This window comes from Acipenser ruthenus, chromosome 4, assembly GCF_902713425.1.
Source record: "Acipenser ruthenus chromosome 4, fAciRut3.2 maternal haplotype, whole genome shotgun sequence".
In the NCBI taxonomy this organism is placed as follows: Eukaryota; Metazoa; Chordata; class Actinopteri; order Acipenseriformes; family Acipenseridae; genus Acipenser; species Acipenser ruthenus.
In genome coordinates, this window is record NC_081192.1 from 12,767,566 (window position 1) to 12,785,936 (window position 18,371).

The window sequence follows — 18,371 nt, forward strand, 5'->3', positions numbered from 1 at the left end:
ACAAAGAAATGTACTTGAAACCTGCTGGTCACACCACTTTTAAATCACAAAAGCAAGGCGTCCTCAACATTAGCGTATTTCGCAAATCAAAAACGCTGATGACCTGCATCCACAATTTGCTGTTCATAAGCCTGTATTATTATATCCCGATTATTCAGAATGGTTGACATAGTGCTTGCGGGAATCGTGACATCTTTCTTTTTCTTGTACGGTGGTGCATTATCCACTGCTTTCACCATCTCCAATTTTGTCTGCAAGGATAGTGCAAGTTTTTGCGCTGCTTCGTGGAAATGGCATTGATGCGTGAGCTAGCCAAGGTTTTGTAGATCCATGACATTCAGTATATAGAACCTTGTAAAAGTATGGGGAGTAGCACACCACTGCATTGCAAATGTCCTTGACAGATGCACCCTGGAATAAACCCATGAAGTTGCCATGCCCCTAATGTAGTGGGGGATTTCCCCTCGTTAAACAGGTCCTGCAAAAATTCATGGGACAGGTCGTGGGGTCAAAACCCCCAAGGCAGGCACCACGTCTGAAAGACGCCCCACTTGTGCCCGTACAGGGAACACGTGGACACTGTGGCATTTTGCAGGGTGTCAATGACCCTATTAGACCCAAATGCAGCCGTTCAGGGGCCAGACCCAGAGCCCTCGGCTTGATGGATCAGGATGCCACAATGTCCCCCGCACCTGACTGAGCAGGTCAAAGTCTCCTGGACCAGTAAGGCTCTACTAATAGCACCCTGGTCCAGTCCTGCATGATTTTTTCCTCAGTGGGAGCATGGCGAGTGGCGGGAAGACATATAACAGTTGCCTCGGCCACTGGTGTGCCAAGGCATCTATCGCCAGCGGGTCCCCCGGCTCCTGTTATGGAGAACCAAAGGTGCCAGTGGGTCGATTCCTGGGAGACAAAGAGATCTCTCTCTGCTCTCCCGGACCTCTCCTAAATGAGGCTCACCAACTCGGTGTGAAGCCTCCACTCTGAGGCGCTGGGAGCTCCCCTTGAGAGGAGGTGCGCCGCCCAGTTTATCACCCCGGGCAGATGTACTGCTCACAGTGACAGGAGGTGATTGTGCACCCAGAGGAAAAGCTTGCAGGCTACACGATGGAAACTGGGAGACCTGAGGCCGTCCTGGTGGTTTATATAAGACACCGCGGTAGTGCTGTCTGTCCGGACAAGCACATGTCTCCCTTGAACTTCCTGCAAAAAATTCTGCAAGGCCAGACAAACTGCCAAACTGTGGGGACCCTGCCAAGGGGGGGTTCCACACTCCCCTTGCCCCCCTGCCATGCCACACAGCATCCCAGCAGTGGTGAACCAGTTGCCTGGCCTGATTGACTGCAACAGTTCAACATTTTGAACCTCCAACAACTCAGATATAGGTTGACCTGTCTGGGGTCATGGTTTGGTCTGAGGCCACCATCCCACTTGGGCACCAGGAAGTACCTGGAGTAGAACCCTTCCATCAAGTGGAGAGGGTGTACCATGCAAATAGCCCATTTTTGCAGCAGAACTGTCACCTCCTGAGACAATACCACAGTGCCTCACGGGTCCATGACTAACGTTGTAGTCACACCCCAAAAGGGAAGGGGACCGTGCCTAAATTGCAGAGAATAGCCAGTCTGTACAGAAGTCTGTGGTGCACTGACGCCAATACTCCAGGTGGCTCCCTGAAAAGTGGCCCTGGGCCTGTTGCAACACGCTCTTAGGACTGCTGATTGGCTTGTGGCTTGAGCCTGAGGTTTTTGCATATGCACCAGGTGGCGGAACTTGTTAAAGCTCCCCAGTGTGCAGTACTGGGGGTGGCTGCTTGGGAAGCAGACACACTAGCTGCTTTGTGGACTCCCATACGTTGTGAGAGCGCTGCAGAATCTCATCCGCCGCAGGACTAAAGGTATGCCCTGGTGTAATGGGGGCATCTAACAGCTGTGCTTTATCAGTTTCTCCACGCCATGCAGGTTGTACAATACCCCCATCGACCGGGAAACAGCTGGAGCTGTAGCCAGATGACCCCAGGACACGGGAGAGGGGTCATTTGAGGGAGAGCAGGCTCATCCTCAAAGATGGGCGGTTTACTTGTCTCATCTGTAGCCAAGGGCACTTGCAATTTTGCAGTGGCCCTCATAATCAAAAGGCAGAAGCTCTGCCGACAGGGAGAGATTAACTACAGGCAATGCGCGGTCTGAATCCACCTCCTCAGAGGGCTCCGTTTTGCCCACCTGCTCAGAGGCACAGCATATTGTCCTGCTGCCACTCTGTGCTTATAGTCCCTTGTTGCTCCAAAGGAAAAGGGGGGGGCAAGCAGAGTGGCGTGCTCACGCAACAGCTCAGTAAGCACTGTGCACTGATGGGAAACAGCTGCCCAGAGTTTCACCAGCTGCTCGGAGTCTGCCTTTCTCTTGAACCGGTGACTCTTTCTCTTCCTCTTCCTTGGAGAAGGAGAAGGAGGAGGAGAAGGAGAGGCAGAGGATGAAGACTGTAAAGAAGACTTCCTACGTGGGTTCTTTCCCCAGGCAATTCTCCTGCTTTCCCTTGGCACAGAGCCATGTGGAGAGGACGCAGCCAAGTCTTTAACAGATGGGAGAGCCCTGTGCAAGTGGAATGGATATGGAGCACTCTGCAGAGCTGCGAGACACGTTTCTCCAGCGTGCGCTTAGAGAAACTCACACAAAACTTGCAGAAGCTGCGGTCAGTGTGTGCCTGTTTGGCCTCAGGCAGGAAGAGCACCTGCCGTGCTTATCCTCAACTTGGAGACTAGCCTAAATCGCAGGGATAAAAACTAGGCATGCTGCAAGCAGCAACGCAGTGTACAGGACTGTAAAAACTGCTGCCTCAGTCTGCTTAAGCAGCAACGCCGCTGTACAGTAATGTAACAGGGCAGGTGCACTGTACCATACTGTAAAAACTGCTGCCTCAGTCTAAGCAGCAGGTCGGTGAGCGGAACGGGTCGGTGACTTGCAGGTCTACTCGGTTTGCTTACCACAGTTAAGTAGTATACAGGGATGCCCACCTATATAGCTTCTGACAAACCCAAACAGTCTGAATGCATACAAGACTGAGGGAAGCCAGCTGTTAGAGACCAAACAGCCTTCGTAATGGTGCTGCAATCAGAAATTGTTAAATTCAAAACGTCGTATTTATGTTTTTTTTTTTTCTGCCACTGTTATCCCACTTGACCCTACTTCAAAGGGTAATATTTTTTGTAAACCAAAATCCATCCAACTATTAAACACTCAACAGTGCAAAATGTATTCCTCGACCTTGTCCACTATTCTGGAAAAGAATATTCCTTGTTCCTCTTTGGTGCTTTTACTAAATGACGATTCATCCCTTGACCTTTCACTGCAGCAGAAACGTATCTGGTTGGCTGGCCTCACAGCAGCTAAAAAGATGATAGCTCTGCGTTGGCAACCCCCGCATTCCCTTCCTTGGCAGCGTTGGATCCTTTCTTTTCTAGACATTATACTTTTAGAACTTTCTACATCTCGGATCCATCGCGCTAGGGAGGGGACTGTAGAGGCCCGGAGAGCTGCTGCAGAATCTATTAGATTTGTTCTGAAACGGACTCCAGCTATCACTGACTGATTTATGCTCTGAGGTCCTTTGAGGGGAGGGGTGGGAGGGGGTTGTAGCCACTGATGGGTGGGAGGGAGGGAGAGAAGAACGAAGACAAAAAAAGGGAAAAATTCTCTGTCATGTTTTATTGTCAATGAAAAACATTTGATCAAAAACAGTACAAAATATGTAAATAATAAAATAAACATTTTTCAATGTCTTTTTTAACATGTCAATTGTTAGTCAGTTTTCTGTGACTTTTGGGGTAAGATCACACTGCTGTTTTTTCTCCTCTTCTCTGTGCCAAGCTGTTGCTTTTTTAGTTGACTGCATTGGATCGAGCTGTGCTACTAGATGTGTTGGATTTTACAGGTTGCTTTGTATTCATGTTCCTTCAAGAATGGGTCCAAGGTACTTGATGACCTTGTACATCTTGTCCCATAGAAAATACACTGAAAAAGACTTCTAGTCAACACTGTGTTGTTGAATTTCAGTTTCTTTTAGTGTTTCTAATCTAAAATTCATCAATCAAGTTCAAATAACACATTTAAAGAGATTTTCTTTTAAACAAAACCAGGTGTTCTAGTAGAAAGTAAATAATTATTTCTACATCACAGACTTGCAGGTAGAATAAACCCAAAAAAACAATACCCGAGTAACTAAGATTCAGCTCATTTGTGTAAGCAAATACTTATTTAATTGTCTGTTAATTACAGTATATTATTGATATTCACATCAGCTGGTCCCAAAGGGTACTGTGAATCTGATACAAGTTACTAAAAACAAGATGTGTAAAATGTGAAAATTTTCTATGACAGACATTAACAAGCACAGTGAGTGTCGATCAGTTTTCAAAGAATTTTAATTACGATTTATTCATCAACTCTACTTTTAAAAAATCTCTTGCTGTTAGCCAAGGTTAATGGTCCAAAAGACTGCTGCACTAGTTTACAATGTTAAACATACAGGATTCCTTCATTGTTCTTGTACCTACATACTGTACAGTGAGGACATTAAAACTTATTTTTGCTGATACTGTACACTGCAGGCAATCTTTATTATTTTTTTTTTAAAAAGGAGAACACTATTTTTCTGAAAAAAAATCCCCAAAACAGGTAATGCATGGTACAGTGCGCCATCTAGTGGGTCACAATTTTATTTTCAAAAGAACTGGAGAAAGTTATGTGATGTATGCCAACAGAATGAAACATAAAATCAGTATTTTTGTGAGTGTGCTGTTTACCCAGGAGGGAATAATAGCACAATCACTTAACTAACAAAAAATTACTTGATGTTCATATGTATTCATCTGCAGATCTACCGCAGTTTGCATTTTCATTGCGACAATTCGCAAAGTATACATTTTGTTGTATGTACTAAGAGAAAATATGTTAATGAAAAGAGCTGCAATATACAAAGTTAAATATTTGTTGCGTCTTCTTAGCAAGATCTCTAGCATACATTGCGAGAGCCGTGCAACATTGTTCAAATAAATAGCAGGAGCTGAGCTGTGGTTTGCTGCAGCCGAGGGTGCCCGAAGGATAACGTCTACACATGCAAGCAGGGTGTGGTGGGGGGGGATAAAAGACAAAAAACATCATGGCAAGCCTTGATACATTTGTAGTACACAATTTAAACAGCTAAGAAATCTGCCATCATGCAGGATAAATGCAGTTATTCTTATTTTTATGGATATGGTATCAAAAGGCAAGAACAAAAACTACCTGCATTACAGCAACTAAAATAATGTTAAAAAGCACTCATGACAAGTACTTGCATTGTTGCACATAACCTCATTGATAACTACACAGAGTGTAACAACAATAATTGGAACATAATACAACATACATATTTTAACAGCTTAATATGCTATGAATATTTTATTCCTATACTGAACTGCTGGAATTAGCGTCCATGCCTTAGCCAGTGGGATGACAACTGAAAGTGCAGTCCCAAATTGATACAATTTTAAGTATCGCAATTGCCGGCAGTTTTACATCTCATTATAATATTTGAGAACCTTGATTTGCATTATCTCCACCCCATATTTGTGAACCGTAAAGAACTGCAGTCACAAAGCATTCCCTAAGAAGTCGCTAATAACACTGCGCTTGTTTAGTACATTTCACCATAGACTCCCGACTCATTTGCAACAGGCGCAACACTTTAGCACATCTACCCGATCTTTACTTTTGTTTGCAAGGCCCACAAACTTATTCAAACTGCATACTTCTGTGACACTGTGTTTCTTATTCCAATACCAAGCACTGCCAGATATGTTTAGAATTATTTCTAGTCTCATTTCTCATACCTAGCTACACACTGTTTTTACTAAAGCTACCAAGCACTGCACTTTCTCATGAATTCGCATCAGATGTTCAGATAAATTTAATTGTATTTTGTCATACTTATACTTGCTAGAACCAAAGTCATCGTATTTATCTAGCTCTCAATTGTATTATTACTTGTACTGTGATTCTTGAAATGTATTTTTGTTTACGACTGTAAGTCGCCCTGGATAAGGGCGTCTGCTAAGAAATAAATAATAATAATAATAATAATAATAATAATAATAATAATAATAATAATAATAATAATAATAATAAAACTGTATGAAATAAATTACTGTTGCATGCATTTGTCTGGTCTTTTTCATATTCTGATCTACCAAAAGCCCAGAGAAGAAAGAAGTACCAGTGTGAATGTTTCCATGCAACCTCCTGCCAGAGACAGCCCAATATCTAATTCAACCAAATCTAATTTATGAAGGTTCTTATTCAGTAAACAGAAGCTATTATTAACACACATGCATGCAACTAAGCTAGCTCGTACTGCATTACAGAAAAATAACAACGATTAGCTGGGAACAGTAATTCAACCAAGTTCAGTAAACTTGAAAAAAGGGGGCGTATCTCATGAATACAGATAGCCCCGGCACCGCATAGATAACACGGACATAAACAAACAAGATAGCTGCTTCTGCATCCAGCGCTCAAAGAATATCACAGACATTTGCAGAGCTTTTTTTAGGTGTTATACTAATAAAATAATGACTTGGATCGCATTATTGAGTGGTTTGGTGATAAAACGAGTGATCAGGATTTGATTTATCGGTATGCACTACTATGAAGAGGTATGTGTAAAATACAGCGAACAAGGCGTGGGGCGGGGCTGGAGATGCAGTACTGGACCTGACCTGCCTGATACACGCTGATTAAATGGACCGCTAAGGGTTAATTGTTTAATTGTGGTGGCGATTCTATCCAGAGAGCCTCACAACGATTAATCGGATTACTTGAATTTTTTTATACAGTAAACAATATCTATCAAAATAGTGCAACACCATTATTATATATAATTTTGCACTCACCTGCACTCTTTCATTTAACCTTGTAACAGCAGGTAAAGTTTCTATTTGTTTAATATTTCTTGCTTCTACAGTCCCGCCCAGAGACTCAAAAAGAGACTCAAAAAGCCAATCAGCTGCTGTATAGTTCTGATTGATGGACACGATCCTCACAGGCAGCTGTGTGCTTTTGGTAACAATTAAGTAAAACAATTCATTTAGTGACAGTTCGCACAATTCACACTCGCTTTACTGAATGCATTGCAGTTTAGAAAGGCGAGTTACAAAACCTGACCTGCCTTAAAGTGTCCCGAGATTCTGGAGTCTGTTAACAAACCTCAGATCAGATGACACACGTTGAAACGTCATTAAAGAAAATAGAGGGTTATGGCAAAGATGCAGCTCTCCTTTCTTGTAAAGTTAAAGTAAATGGTTCCGTATTTTGACGTTTCTGTTGTGGGGGGAGGGGGCTAGTGGTAAATTGTGTACGTTTCAAACTGAAATCTTGTTCAGGGATACATTTCCATTCAGTAATAAAAACACTATTAACTAAAAGGCTCAAAACTATAGATTGTGCGCGTCCCTTGTAAGTAGCTGCCAGTCTGCTTTTCATTCAACAGTTTCCTTCAGTTTTCTTGACAGTTTTTGTAGGATTCAGCATTCGGTTTGGTATTTGGCCGAATCTTTTGAGAAGGATTCGGTTATCGGCCGAATCCCAAAAACTTGGATTCAGTGCATCCCTAAAAAATACTACAAGGAATTTGTTGAGGGGAAATTGAATTTTTTGGGGGGAGGTGGGCGGATTAAAAAAAAAAAAAGTTACAAATCCAAATTAAAATAAAAACTGGACACCAAATTAATTTCCAACACTTTTTATTTAGTTTTTCTCATCACAGTAAGTCGTCTTGTATAAAGGCGTCTGCTAAATAAATAAATAATAATAAAAGAAGCAAAAAAGAAATAAATAGCTAATTAACACCCACATATTAGCATGCAAAGAAGGATGGTTAGAGCAAAGCTCCCACAGTAAACTATCTACAGCTGCATATCTGCAGGAAACAGATAAATGGGAGGCATGTGTAACGTGATTTTACACACGCCCGAAGAGAGATGCCATATAACCCTGTTATTTACAATATGAAATGGAAGGTTTTTTTACTGCAATCAATAGGCTGCAATACATTGCATTTTTAATTCCCTACACTTTTTTGTTCTCAGTAGTACACTTCAAGTATTTCTGTGTTTTGTTGTCACTGTTCTTAAAATGGTCAGTTTGAGAAATAAACTCAGTTTTCCCTGCAGCAGCTGACCCTGCATTAGTACAAAACTCACGCTACATTCACTGTGTGGTATCGTCTTAAAATACCGTGCCTGCTTTTTTGGCTGAAGAGATATAATCAGCTCATCATCTAACTAGGGAAGCTGCTGCGCAATTAAATCATCCTCAAACTCCCGACGGTAAACAATATCCTAATCTATTATATCTGGGATAGATGCGGCTGCTAAAGAACAGTAGTCACACGTTTAGTCACCATCATAACTGTTGCATGCAACTGGGGTTACCATATTCTGCTGCTGTTTATGTTTCCTTTGTTAAAAAAAATGTTTTTAGTCACATTGGCGACCATTTTAGTCACAGTCTGGAGCTCAAATATGACCTCGAAAGGTCATGAAGACATGGGGCTCTGACACTGCGGTGGTAGCAGCTTTATAAAAGTATGACACCCACAACGTAACCTATAGAATCATATAATGCAGCTCTGTAACAAGTATCAATAATAAAATAGCATTTTAGAACATTTAATGCAACAATATAAGTTAAATAAAAATTGTTGTTAATAAATCAATTTATTTATTTTTTTTAAATGACAGTTGTGAGCAATCAGAAAATCTGAAAAGCGCATCACTGCTGCTGTGTGTTCTCATGCAGCTAGTGGAGGCAGCTCGGAAGAGATGAGAAAACGGATCTTCTGACAATGGGAAGGTCATTGCCAGGCCGGTTAAGCTTGGGAAAGATGAGCAGCTTTAATTCGGCAAAAGGTAAAGACACTTTTTACCATTTTGTTAAGCCCTCCCACTGCAGTCAGTGTAGAGCTCCTGGTGCAGAACTCCATAAATGGTGGATAGTGCACAGACATTGCACACCAAACTGTGTAAAACAGCAGCATACTTCGTTTACCATTGGTGATATAGCAGACGCTTTCTTGTGTGTTCCTGCTACTATCACTTGCACCCTGGTGGTGGTTTATTGTATTACAACTGCTGTAATTTTTGGGTATCACCAGCGCTTGATTATTATTATTATTTATTTCTTAGCAGACACCCTTATCCAGGGCGACTTACAATTGTTACAAGATATCACATTATTTTTTACATACAATTAGATTATTTTTACATACAATTACCCATTTATACAGTTGGGTTTTTAAAGTACCTTGCTCAACGGTACAGCAGCAGGGTCCCCCACCTGGGATTGAACCCACGATCCTCCGGTCAAGAGTCCAGAGCCCTAACCACTACTCCACACTGTTGCCCAGTCTCTCTGTGTTCTATCATCGAATCGACCCTTTATCCATTTGACATAAGGTCATAAAGAATTGTGACTTTTTCTGCTCAATTCATCTAACTATAGTCTACATTATTTGTTTCTATATTCATAGACGCTGTGTGAAATATCTTCAACAGGCTGCTTCATCTTAACTGTAAAGTCTACAAACCAGCGGGAAAGTGAATACTCTCCAGGGTAAACCCTACTGTGGGCTAGACAGTTAAAGAACCAAATCAAAACATTAGTGTACAAGTATTTCCTATAGAAATGTTGGAATGGTTTATCATTCTGTGGCTACAGCATTAAAGTAGCTGTACATAGTACTATAAGGGAACTATCAAAAGCATTTTAGATTACATAAAACCTGCAGCTGAAAGGTTTAATTTTAGCTTGATTATTTCATTTCAGTTCACCAAGCAGCCAACCAAGTGAAGCAGATTTATCCTCAAGCTATCTTGGTTCTAGTTTGCTTTCATTTCTTGGCTAATGCTGTACTGTGCTACAGTAGTTTGAAATAACAAGGGGGAAATATCCAACAATTACATTACAAAAATAAAAGAAGAGGAAAAGAAAACATTACCTTACTGGGAATCCTAATGTTTTCCACAGGACTGAGGTCACTCAAACTTTCCTGGGGACTTTTGGGACCCTAAAAAAAATAAATCATTACTTCTATTACCAAGACAAAAAAAAATTGTAAAAAAGTTACATTTCCCTACATTTGCTTTCATTTTGTATTCAAAATGATGGATAACATTGGTAAAAATAATATTAATCTTACTGAGCACATGCCAGTACAAATAGAATATACTTCCAAGCACCCTTTATGAAAAGGTGATAAGAATTTCTAATATGTGGGTGTATTAGTATTTTATACAGGAAGTAAACTTTTCATCACAGAATGCTAATCTCTCTCTAGTCATTGGAACTTTCAGGAAAATAGGCAAATTCAAACTGAAGTTCTATGGCTGTTTCATGTAACTGCTCTATGACAAACTATTTCAAATTTTCAACTGCTAAACTTTGTATGCTTTTAGCTGATCTGGCTACATAAAGCTGAAACTTTTGTATACAATACTCAGTTTAATTTTATGACTGGGTGTTTGAACTTATGGATGAATATAAATACACTATTTAAATTGGAAAAGATAATGTGTCAAAGAATTATACCTTTCTATACAGGAAAACCATCAGATGCTTGTTGAAATTCTACATGTTTCATTTTTAGTTATTACTTCTATTTGTATTTAATGGCTAATATGGAGTCAAATATATCTTAAAAATTGAATTCTGCATACCTATAAAAAGAGATTACTGGTGTCCAGTTTAAACTAAAATAAATAAAACTATTGGACAATTATCAAAAAGGATTTGCACAAGTCTCTCTAAAATGTTCATCTTTTCATCAATGTTCCTCATCTTCACTGTAAACATCAATATGGCTGGTAGGACCAGTATCTGAACTGAGACATTCACATCCCATGCATGACCAAGATTCAATACATACAAGCCAAACACTGGCATTGTCTGCTCACACTGCATCAGAATTAGTGCAGTACAAATGAGCGTACACCGTTCTTCCAGCTAATCACAGTGTTACAGGCTCGGATACAACTTCCTTTCCATTCAATGTGGGCAAAGTGAAACCCTTCAAGAAAAAGATGAAACATGACAAAGCTGATCCCCAGCAGTGCTGAACAACATTCGAGAAGGGCTGACCTCCAATCTTACATAGAGAATCAATGCATGGGACACATGACTGATGACCCCTCTTCAAAGAGAAGAGGATGGAAAGATACAGATGATGGTTTAAATCCTGTGTGGTTCATATGCTCACAGCTTCCACCAAGCTTATGAAAATACTGATTCAAAAGCTGATAAAGATATTCTGATGAGACTCCTGCTTCTGATGTTTCCTCTTTCGTTTCCTCGGATTCTGAGATTCTGAGAGTCATTCTGATGGTGAAATGGAAGTATAAAACTCTTGTACCTTGCATGTGTTATAAAGAATCATCTCAAACCCTATCTTGATAGTTCAGCCACGATCACACCAAAACACTGCATTACTGGTTGATTACACATCCTGTAAATACCATAAAGCAGTGGTGCTCAACTCTGGCCCTCGAGATCCATTCCAGTCCTGGTCTTTATTCCAGCAGGTCCTAAATTAGTTAATTGCCTCTTAACAGCTTCAATTAACTACATTAGAACCTGCCTGGAGTAAAAACCTGGATCTTGAGGGCCAGAGTTGAGTACCACTGCCATAGAGTATCCCACCCATCTTATATGTGCTGCTGTAAATACTGTCTGTATCAACATGACCAAAACTTGTGTACATGTGGGTCATTCCATACCAACTCAACCAGAGCCGTTGCCCGACCATCTCAGATTTTGCTAGAAATTCACCTGGGGGTTTTCGGGCCCCATGAGTTCAGAAATGTTAATTTTAATTTCTCCTTTGAGCTGTGACCTGGCAAAGGTCAACCTTAAGTGAAAAGTTACTCTGACCAGAAAAATTACCCTGGGCTCAACTTAGACACTACCGTCATGTGTAGAGTCTCGTTCGACTCGTAAAGAATAGGGCTTTCAAGAAAAAAAAAAACCAAAAATACCTTTGTCATCCACAAAGCCCAACAGTTTTTAATACACACAGCAGTCATGAAAAAAGGGGGGCCTGTGGTTTGAAATTACACCGCTTTCTTTTTAACTACGGTTAAAGATATGGAAAACGAAACAATGTAACTTGAAAATACTTGCTATTTGTGTCATGAAAGGGTCAGTTAGCCTGTACCATAACGGCAGGGGAGAACTACAGACATGTGGCAAACAAAAAACAAATAAAATAAATGTACACAAAGTTTTTTTATTTTTTTGTTATTGTGTTATTATTATTATTTCAAGTATTATTTTAATTATCGTTTATTATTTAAATATTTAAAACGGTGCGCATGTGCAAACACCTTACTGTACTATTCAGTACAGTATTCATTTTCCGGACGCAGAACCCACATTTACTAAAAGCACAACGATGCTGAAGTTGGCTTCTTATTCTCCGGCTTCTTATTCACATACCCCAAACGTAACACAAATTGAATAAGTAACTGGGGTATTTCAGGGGTTAAGTCGCTGTATTAGAGGCCCTCGGTGCACCCAGGGACTGTGGCTTTTTTGTCTGCATTTGCTCATCTGCAGAATGACAGTAGTTACTGTCTTGGTATGATGGTGATTGATTGGGAGGAATATGACTGCAAATCAATTTCCAGTCAGTCAGTCATCCAACCTACTGTTTAAAAGAGAGGTGATCCTCAATAACGAAGGGCATCAGGGAGGAACCAGGGACCATATTACAAAAGTGACATTCTTATCTTATCGTCACAGATAGAATGTCTTAACTACAAGTTTAGGAGAGTTGATATTACAGAAAATGCTCTCCTAACTTATTTTCCTATCTTAATTTAAGACATAGCATATTACAGATCGTTCCTAACTTGTTCATTTCCTAAGTTTCTTTCCTAACATTTAGGACTCGGGAGTTTGCAAGATCTGAACAAACCATGCAAAAAACAAAAGAAAAAATGATGCACATTTATTATTGTTGTTGTGCTTTAGATTTTAAGTTTTGTATTGCACAAATATTTCTGGACATTTAGGTCTTATTATATACAGCATATTCTATAGTGAACCATAATGATCCATTTGTATATTTGGGCTACGTGTAACGTCTAAATCTAGGTTCATGTTATGTACGGGATAGCATGGAGTTGGAGTTTGACGCACTCACAAGTTACTGTCGGTGATTATGATTACTGATATTTGAAACTTTACTGAGTAATAAGATATGAAGTATTCTTTGTTGATTCTGTCGTGTTACTGTATTACACAGTGAGACGCTCCATCGAACTATAACCAGCGGCTCATATATGTAATGCAACTCAAAATACAAGTTTGGACTCTAATGTACAAAATGATATTACTGTACACACTTTCACACCGGAGGCACAAACATATCACAATACTGTTATTATTTTTAGCTTTACTTTAGCCTGTGAGATATTGCTGAGTGTTAGCATTCCTAATTAAAATAAAATGGTGTTTATGACTGAAATTGAATAAGTATTGCTTAATTTATTATTTTTTTTTAAATAGCGGTATTTATTTATTGTTGTTAACTAGATTTTATTGTAGATTTTTCTGCAATCAAAATCTTATTCTCTTTGCTACAACTTAATCGAGTTTAGACGCCATAATTTAAAAGCATGTATATTCTGGTGACAGTTATCTGAAGCTCGAGCTGTAACCTGCTCTATTCAGACTCAGTCATTTATGGATAAAATTGTCACTAGACAGGATGAGACACTTAGGAAATTGTAGACACTGCTGCCTTAGGAAATGTTTCTGTAATACCAAGTTAGAAAAAATCCTATCTTAGTCATGAAAGGTAAGATAGGAAAGCAAGTTAGGAAATGGTTCTGTAATACGGCCCCAGATACACACAGAAATGGCTCAGTGTGTTTTGACAGACTTGCAGAAAATAACTTGATTATGGGAGTTTGCAAACTCAAACTTAGAAAATACTGTCGTGATCAAGAGAATAATTCTTAATTACAGCTCAGCTCTAATACTGATTGTGGCTTTAGAAAGAGCTGTTTAAAGCAGTGAAAGCTTACTGAGACTGACCGACAAATCCTCAGTTTTATGCAAGAGAACCCACATCATAGTAGTACTTTATAACACAGCAGTAACGTGCAGAGGACATTAAAGGGCAGGTGCTCATTGAGAAAAAGGTCACTTTTCAAGCATTGCAATATTTTTATGACTGAGAAAAAGAGCACTTTTGGGAAAGCTCTCTGCCTTCCTGTCCAACCACTCTCTGCTCGACCCTCTCCAATCTGGCTTCCGCTCTGCTCACTCCCCTGAAACCACCCTCCTGTCTGTCACTAACTCACTAAACTCTGCCTGAGCTGCCTCTCTCTCCTCTGTCCTAATTCTCCTCGACCTCTGCTGCCTTTGACACTGTCGATCACGCTATTCTACTATCCTCTCTCAGTGACCTGGGAATCTCTGGCACTGCTCTGGCCTGGTTCTCCTCCTACCTCTCCAACCGCACTTACCAGGTAACCTGACGTGGAGCAACCTCCACACCTCGCCCTCTCTCAACAGGAGTCCCCCAAGGGTCAGTCTTGGGTCTTCTCCTGTTCTCTCTCTACACCCGCTCCCTGGGCCCCCTCATCGCATCCTATGGTTTCTCATACCATTTCTATGCTGATGATGCTCAGATTTTCCTCTCCTTCCCCCCTCTGACCCCACCATCCCCTCCCGTATCTCTACCTGTCTGTCTGCTATCTCCTCCTGGATGCACTCGCATCACCTCAAACCTCTCTAAATCTGACCTCCTTTTCTTTCCCTCCTCCTCCTCCCACTCTTCTGATCTCTCTATCTCCATTCCTCTGGAATCTACCATACTCTCTCCCTCCTCCTCAGCTAAGAACCTCGGAGTCACCCTGGACCCCTGCCTCTCGTATTCCCAGCACATCTCCACTCTGGCACGCACTTGCTGATTCTTCCTGAGCAACATACGAAGAATCCGACCGTTCCTCACCAACTACGCCACCCAGCTAACTGGAGTTAAAAAAAGAAAGCGGTGTAATTTCCAACCACAGACTCAATTTTTTTTTTTTAAGGAACCAAAAAACAAAGTTATGGTAACTTTCACCAAAATTCCAATTACTCAATTTTCTAATTGTGGACGAAAAAACGGAAAAATATAAACACGAGATAAAAATATAAACACTACTGTACTGCACAACAACGCCAGTATGTTAAAATGTCTTGCTCTCACAAACATTTCACCTCGTAGGGTCAGGAAGTTTGGCCACCCCTGTATTAGTCTTATTAAGATTGTATTAATTACTATTTAAAGGTATAGATATGGTCTATATAATGACAATTCAGGTCATTCCTGATTGGTTATATGCTTCCCAGACTGGCTTAAATTATGCAAAAAAAGATTGTATAATTTGTGACACAAATTCATACACATATTAATCCTAATCCTAACCCTAACCTTTGACAGACGTTAGCTTTATCTGTCATTAGATACAGTATTTCCCTGTTCATTGGTATCATCTTGAATAAATATGTTGTGTTAACGGGCAATAAATCCACTGTCTTGTGCGTGGATATCTCTAGCTGTGATATAAAGCGTTCTTTTTTTTACACTATTTTACCTTCAAATCGGCACTTTAAGACAAAGGGTATATATTCAGAAATGCAACTTATTACAATTAAAGGCAAATATGTATTAACAGGATTTAATATATTTAATCTACACATTAAATGTTATATTATAACCAGTTAAACACATGTTCTGTTGTATTTGCACCTCACGTATTTGTGTACGGTTTTTATTCGAGCACAGGTGAATGTATTTATTTTTTTGCAGAGTACTTGGATGTAAATAGCTGTACCAAGAGTCTAATACACTGTCACATCCTGTCAGCCACTCAGCCATTTGCTTATATTAGTAAAATGCCGACTTTCCCATAAACACCCATTTTCTTTTAACGTACAGTCTTGAATGTCAATGTATACTTAGGTATTCAACTAACCTTACTGACCTGTAGGCCTAGTTGGAATTTATGATTTATACAATTGTACAGCACATAAAAAAGACAACAAAAACATCTTTAAGTACAGTATTTATAACATGGACAAAATCAACTTGAGAGCCAGACATAATGTTACTCCACAAGACAAATATGCTGTGTTTTAATATCTATGCAATCGCATTTACTAGTGTGAGATTACTATGTGCTTTTCCCCATCCATAATTACTAGTTGACCTACAAATCATAAGCAAGACTTGTACATAAGATGTAAACCGTAATAATCACTCAGTAATCTCCTAACACTAATTTGGAAGCTACACTGATGAAAAAATGGGCGCAGTAGTACACAGTAACCGGCCATGAACACACCTGTGCAAGACCAGTTTGTCTATGTTTATCTAACACGTATTCAATAGTGGCCCCCTACCTGTCGGGTCATGAGTGACTTTATCTTCTGCATTGTGTCTTCGTAGTTGTTAAATATATCGTATTGAATTCAATTGAAATTCATGTTCATTGCTGTGTTCGGACAATTTCAGGTTCTGCAGCACAAGAGATGATACAAAGAAGCCATGTTGATTTCCGTGTCATGTGGACATGTCTTTTCGCACTGTTTTCTGGGAGTTGTAGTTTTAATGTGATATGTTTCCTGTTTGTTTCAATCATTACAAGAAAGGAGTAACTACATCTCCCATTTTCCTCGCTGCCTGGAAGTGAGATGTAGTTACTCATTGCTAATGCACTGTCTGTACTTGTTTTTCTTTTTCATACGCTAAACTAGGTTGCATTAATATACTTGCCAACATTGAAACTGTTCAACGGGACGCTGATCATACATAATAGACGTATCCCCCAACTCTACACCGCACGACCATCATGACAGTAAAAATAGACATAATGAAGCGTTATTACCTTTGTATAAGTTATTAATTAGCAGATGTTTGCTTTTCTAACGTGCAGAATAAATGCATTTTTTCTATGGTTAAATATCGAGACTTTCTTCATATGCATCTGGACGCGGGACATTTGCTAGGAAATCGGGACTGTCCCGACCATATAGGGACTGGCATGTATGTATTAAGCTAGATTTAGTTTAATGCTCTCACATTTGGTATGCATCGTTTACTTAAGTTAATGACAATAAGAACATAAATAAATATAGCAAATTATGCAGCCGATTTGCATGCATTTGGTATAATGATGTACGATATTCGTATTGCCAATGCCAATGACGTGTACTCTTAACCCTAATTAAAGTATCTTATAGTATCAACTGCAGTGAATTCCTATGGTGTACAATATTGCATAACTAGAGTATTTTATATACCTGCATAATATATAACCAAGGTGAAATGTAGTATTGGCTTGTTTGATTCACTGACCGCATCAATGGTCAAAACCTCTACATGGCTCACTCACTGGCCTGGCAGCTGGCTCAGTTCTCACATGGCTCACTCACTGGCCTGGCAGCTGGCTCAGTTCTCACATGGCTCACTCACTGGCCTGGCAGCTGGCTCAGAGTTCTCACATGGCTCACTCACTGGCCTGGCAGCTGGCTCAGTTCTCACATGGCTCACTCACTGGCCTGGGGGCTGGCTCAGTTCTCACATGGCTCACTCACTGGCCTGGCGGCTGGCTCAGAGTTCTCACATGGCTCACTCACTGGCCTGGCAGCTAGCTCAGTTCTCACATGGCTCAGAGTTCTCACATGGCTCACTCACTGGCCTGGCGGCTGGCTCAGAGTTCTCACATGGCTCACTCACTGGCCTGGCAGCTGGCTCAGAGTTCTCACATGGCTCACTCACTGGCCTGGTGGCTGGCTCACAGTTCTCACATGGCTCACTCACTGGCCTGGCGGCTGTTCACACATGGCCTACCAGCTGGCTCAGAGTTGTCACATGGCTCAGAGTTCTCACATGGCTCACTCACTGGCCTGGCGGCTGGCTCAGAGTTGTCACATGGCTCAGAGTTCTCACATGGCTCACTCACTGGCCTGTTGGCTGGCTCAGTGTTCTCACATGGCTCACTCACTGGCCTGGCGGCTGGCTCAGAGTTCTCACATGGCTCACTCACTGGCCTGGCGGCTGGTTCAGAGTTCTGGCAGAAGATCGGGAATGGCAAGCATTGGAAATAGAAGGGCTATCTTTTGTCATCTTTTTGTCATAATGCTAGCAAGTGTGTACTGTATATAAACAATGTTTAGTTTAGCAGTTACGTTTACACAACTTGGCATGTTCGGTAAACATTGATGACAAGAACTCTTTTACCTTACCCTCCATGTATTGAGAAATGCATTCAAAAACATTAAATT

The 18,371-nt window shown here is 40.6% G+C and overlaps 1 protein-coding gene across 4 annotated transcripts in view; it reads right to left on the reverse strand.

Moving 5' to 3' along the window:
• LOC117400301 (syndetin) overlaps positions 1-16,673 on the reverse strand; it is a 171,470-nt gene extending 154,797 nt beyond the window's left edge. For 2 of the 4 annotated variants that reach the window (XM_034000044.3, XM_034000043.3), the window contains exons 1-2: positions 16,488-16,668; positions 10,033-10,101 (exon numbers count right to left, since the gene is read on the reverse strand). In XM_034000044.3, coding sequence (XP_033855935.2) covers positions 10,033-10,101; positions 16,488-16,520 — 102 coding nt within the window. In that variant the 5' untranslated portion in view covers positions 16,521-16,668. Of the gene's footprint in view, positions 1-10,032; positions 10,102-16,487 lie in introns of all 4 variants that reach the window. The other 2 variants (XM_059022015.1, XM_059022016.1) reach the window with 2 other exon arrangements.
• Between the last annotated feature and the right edge of the window lie 1,698 nt (positions 16,674-18,371).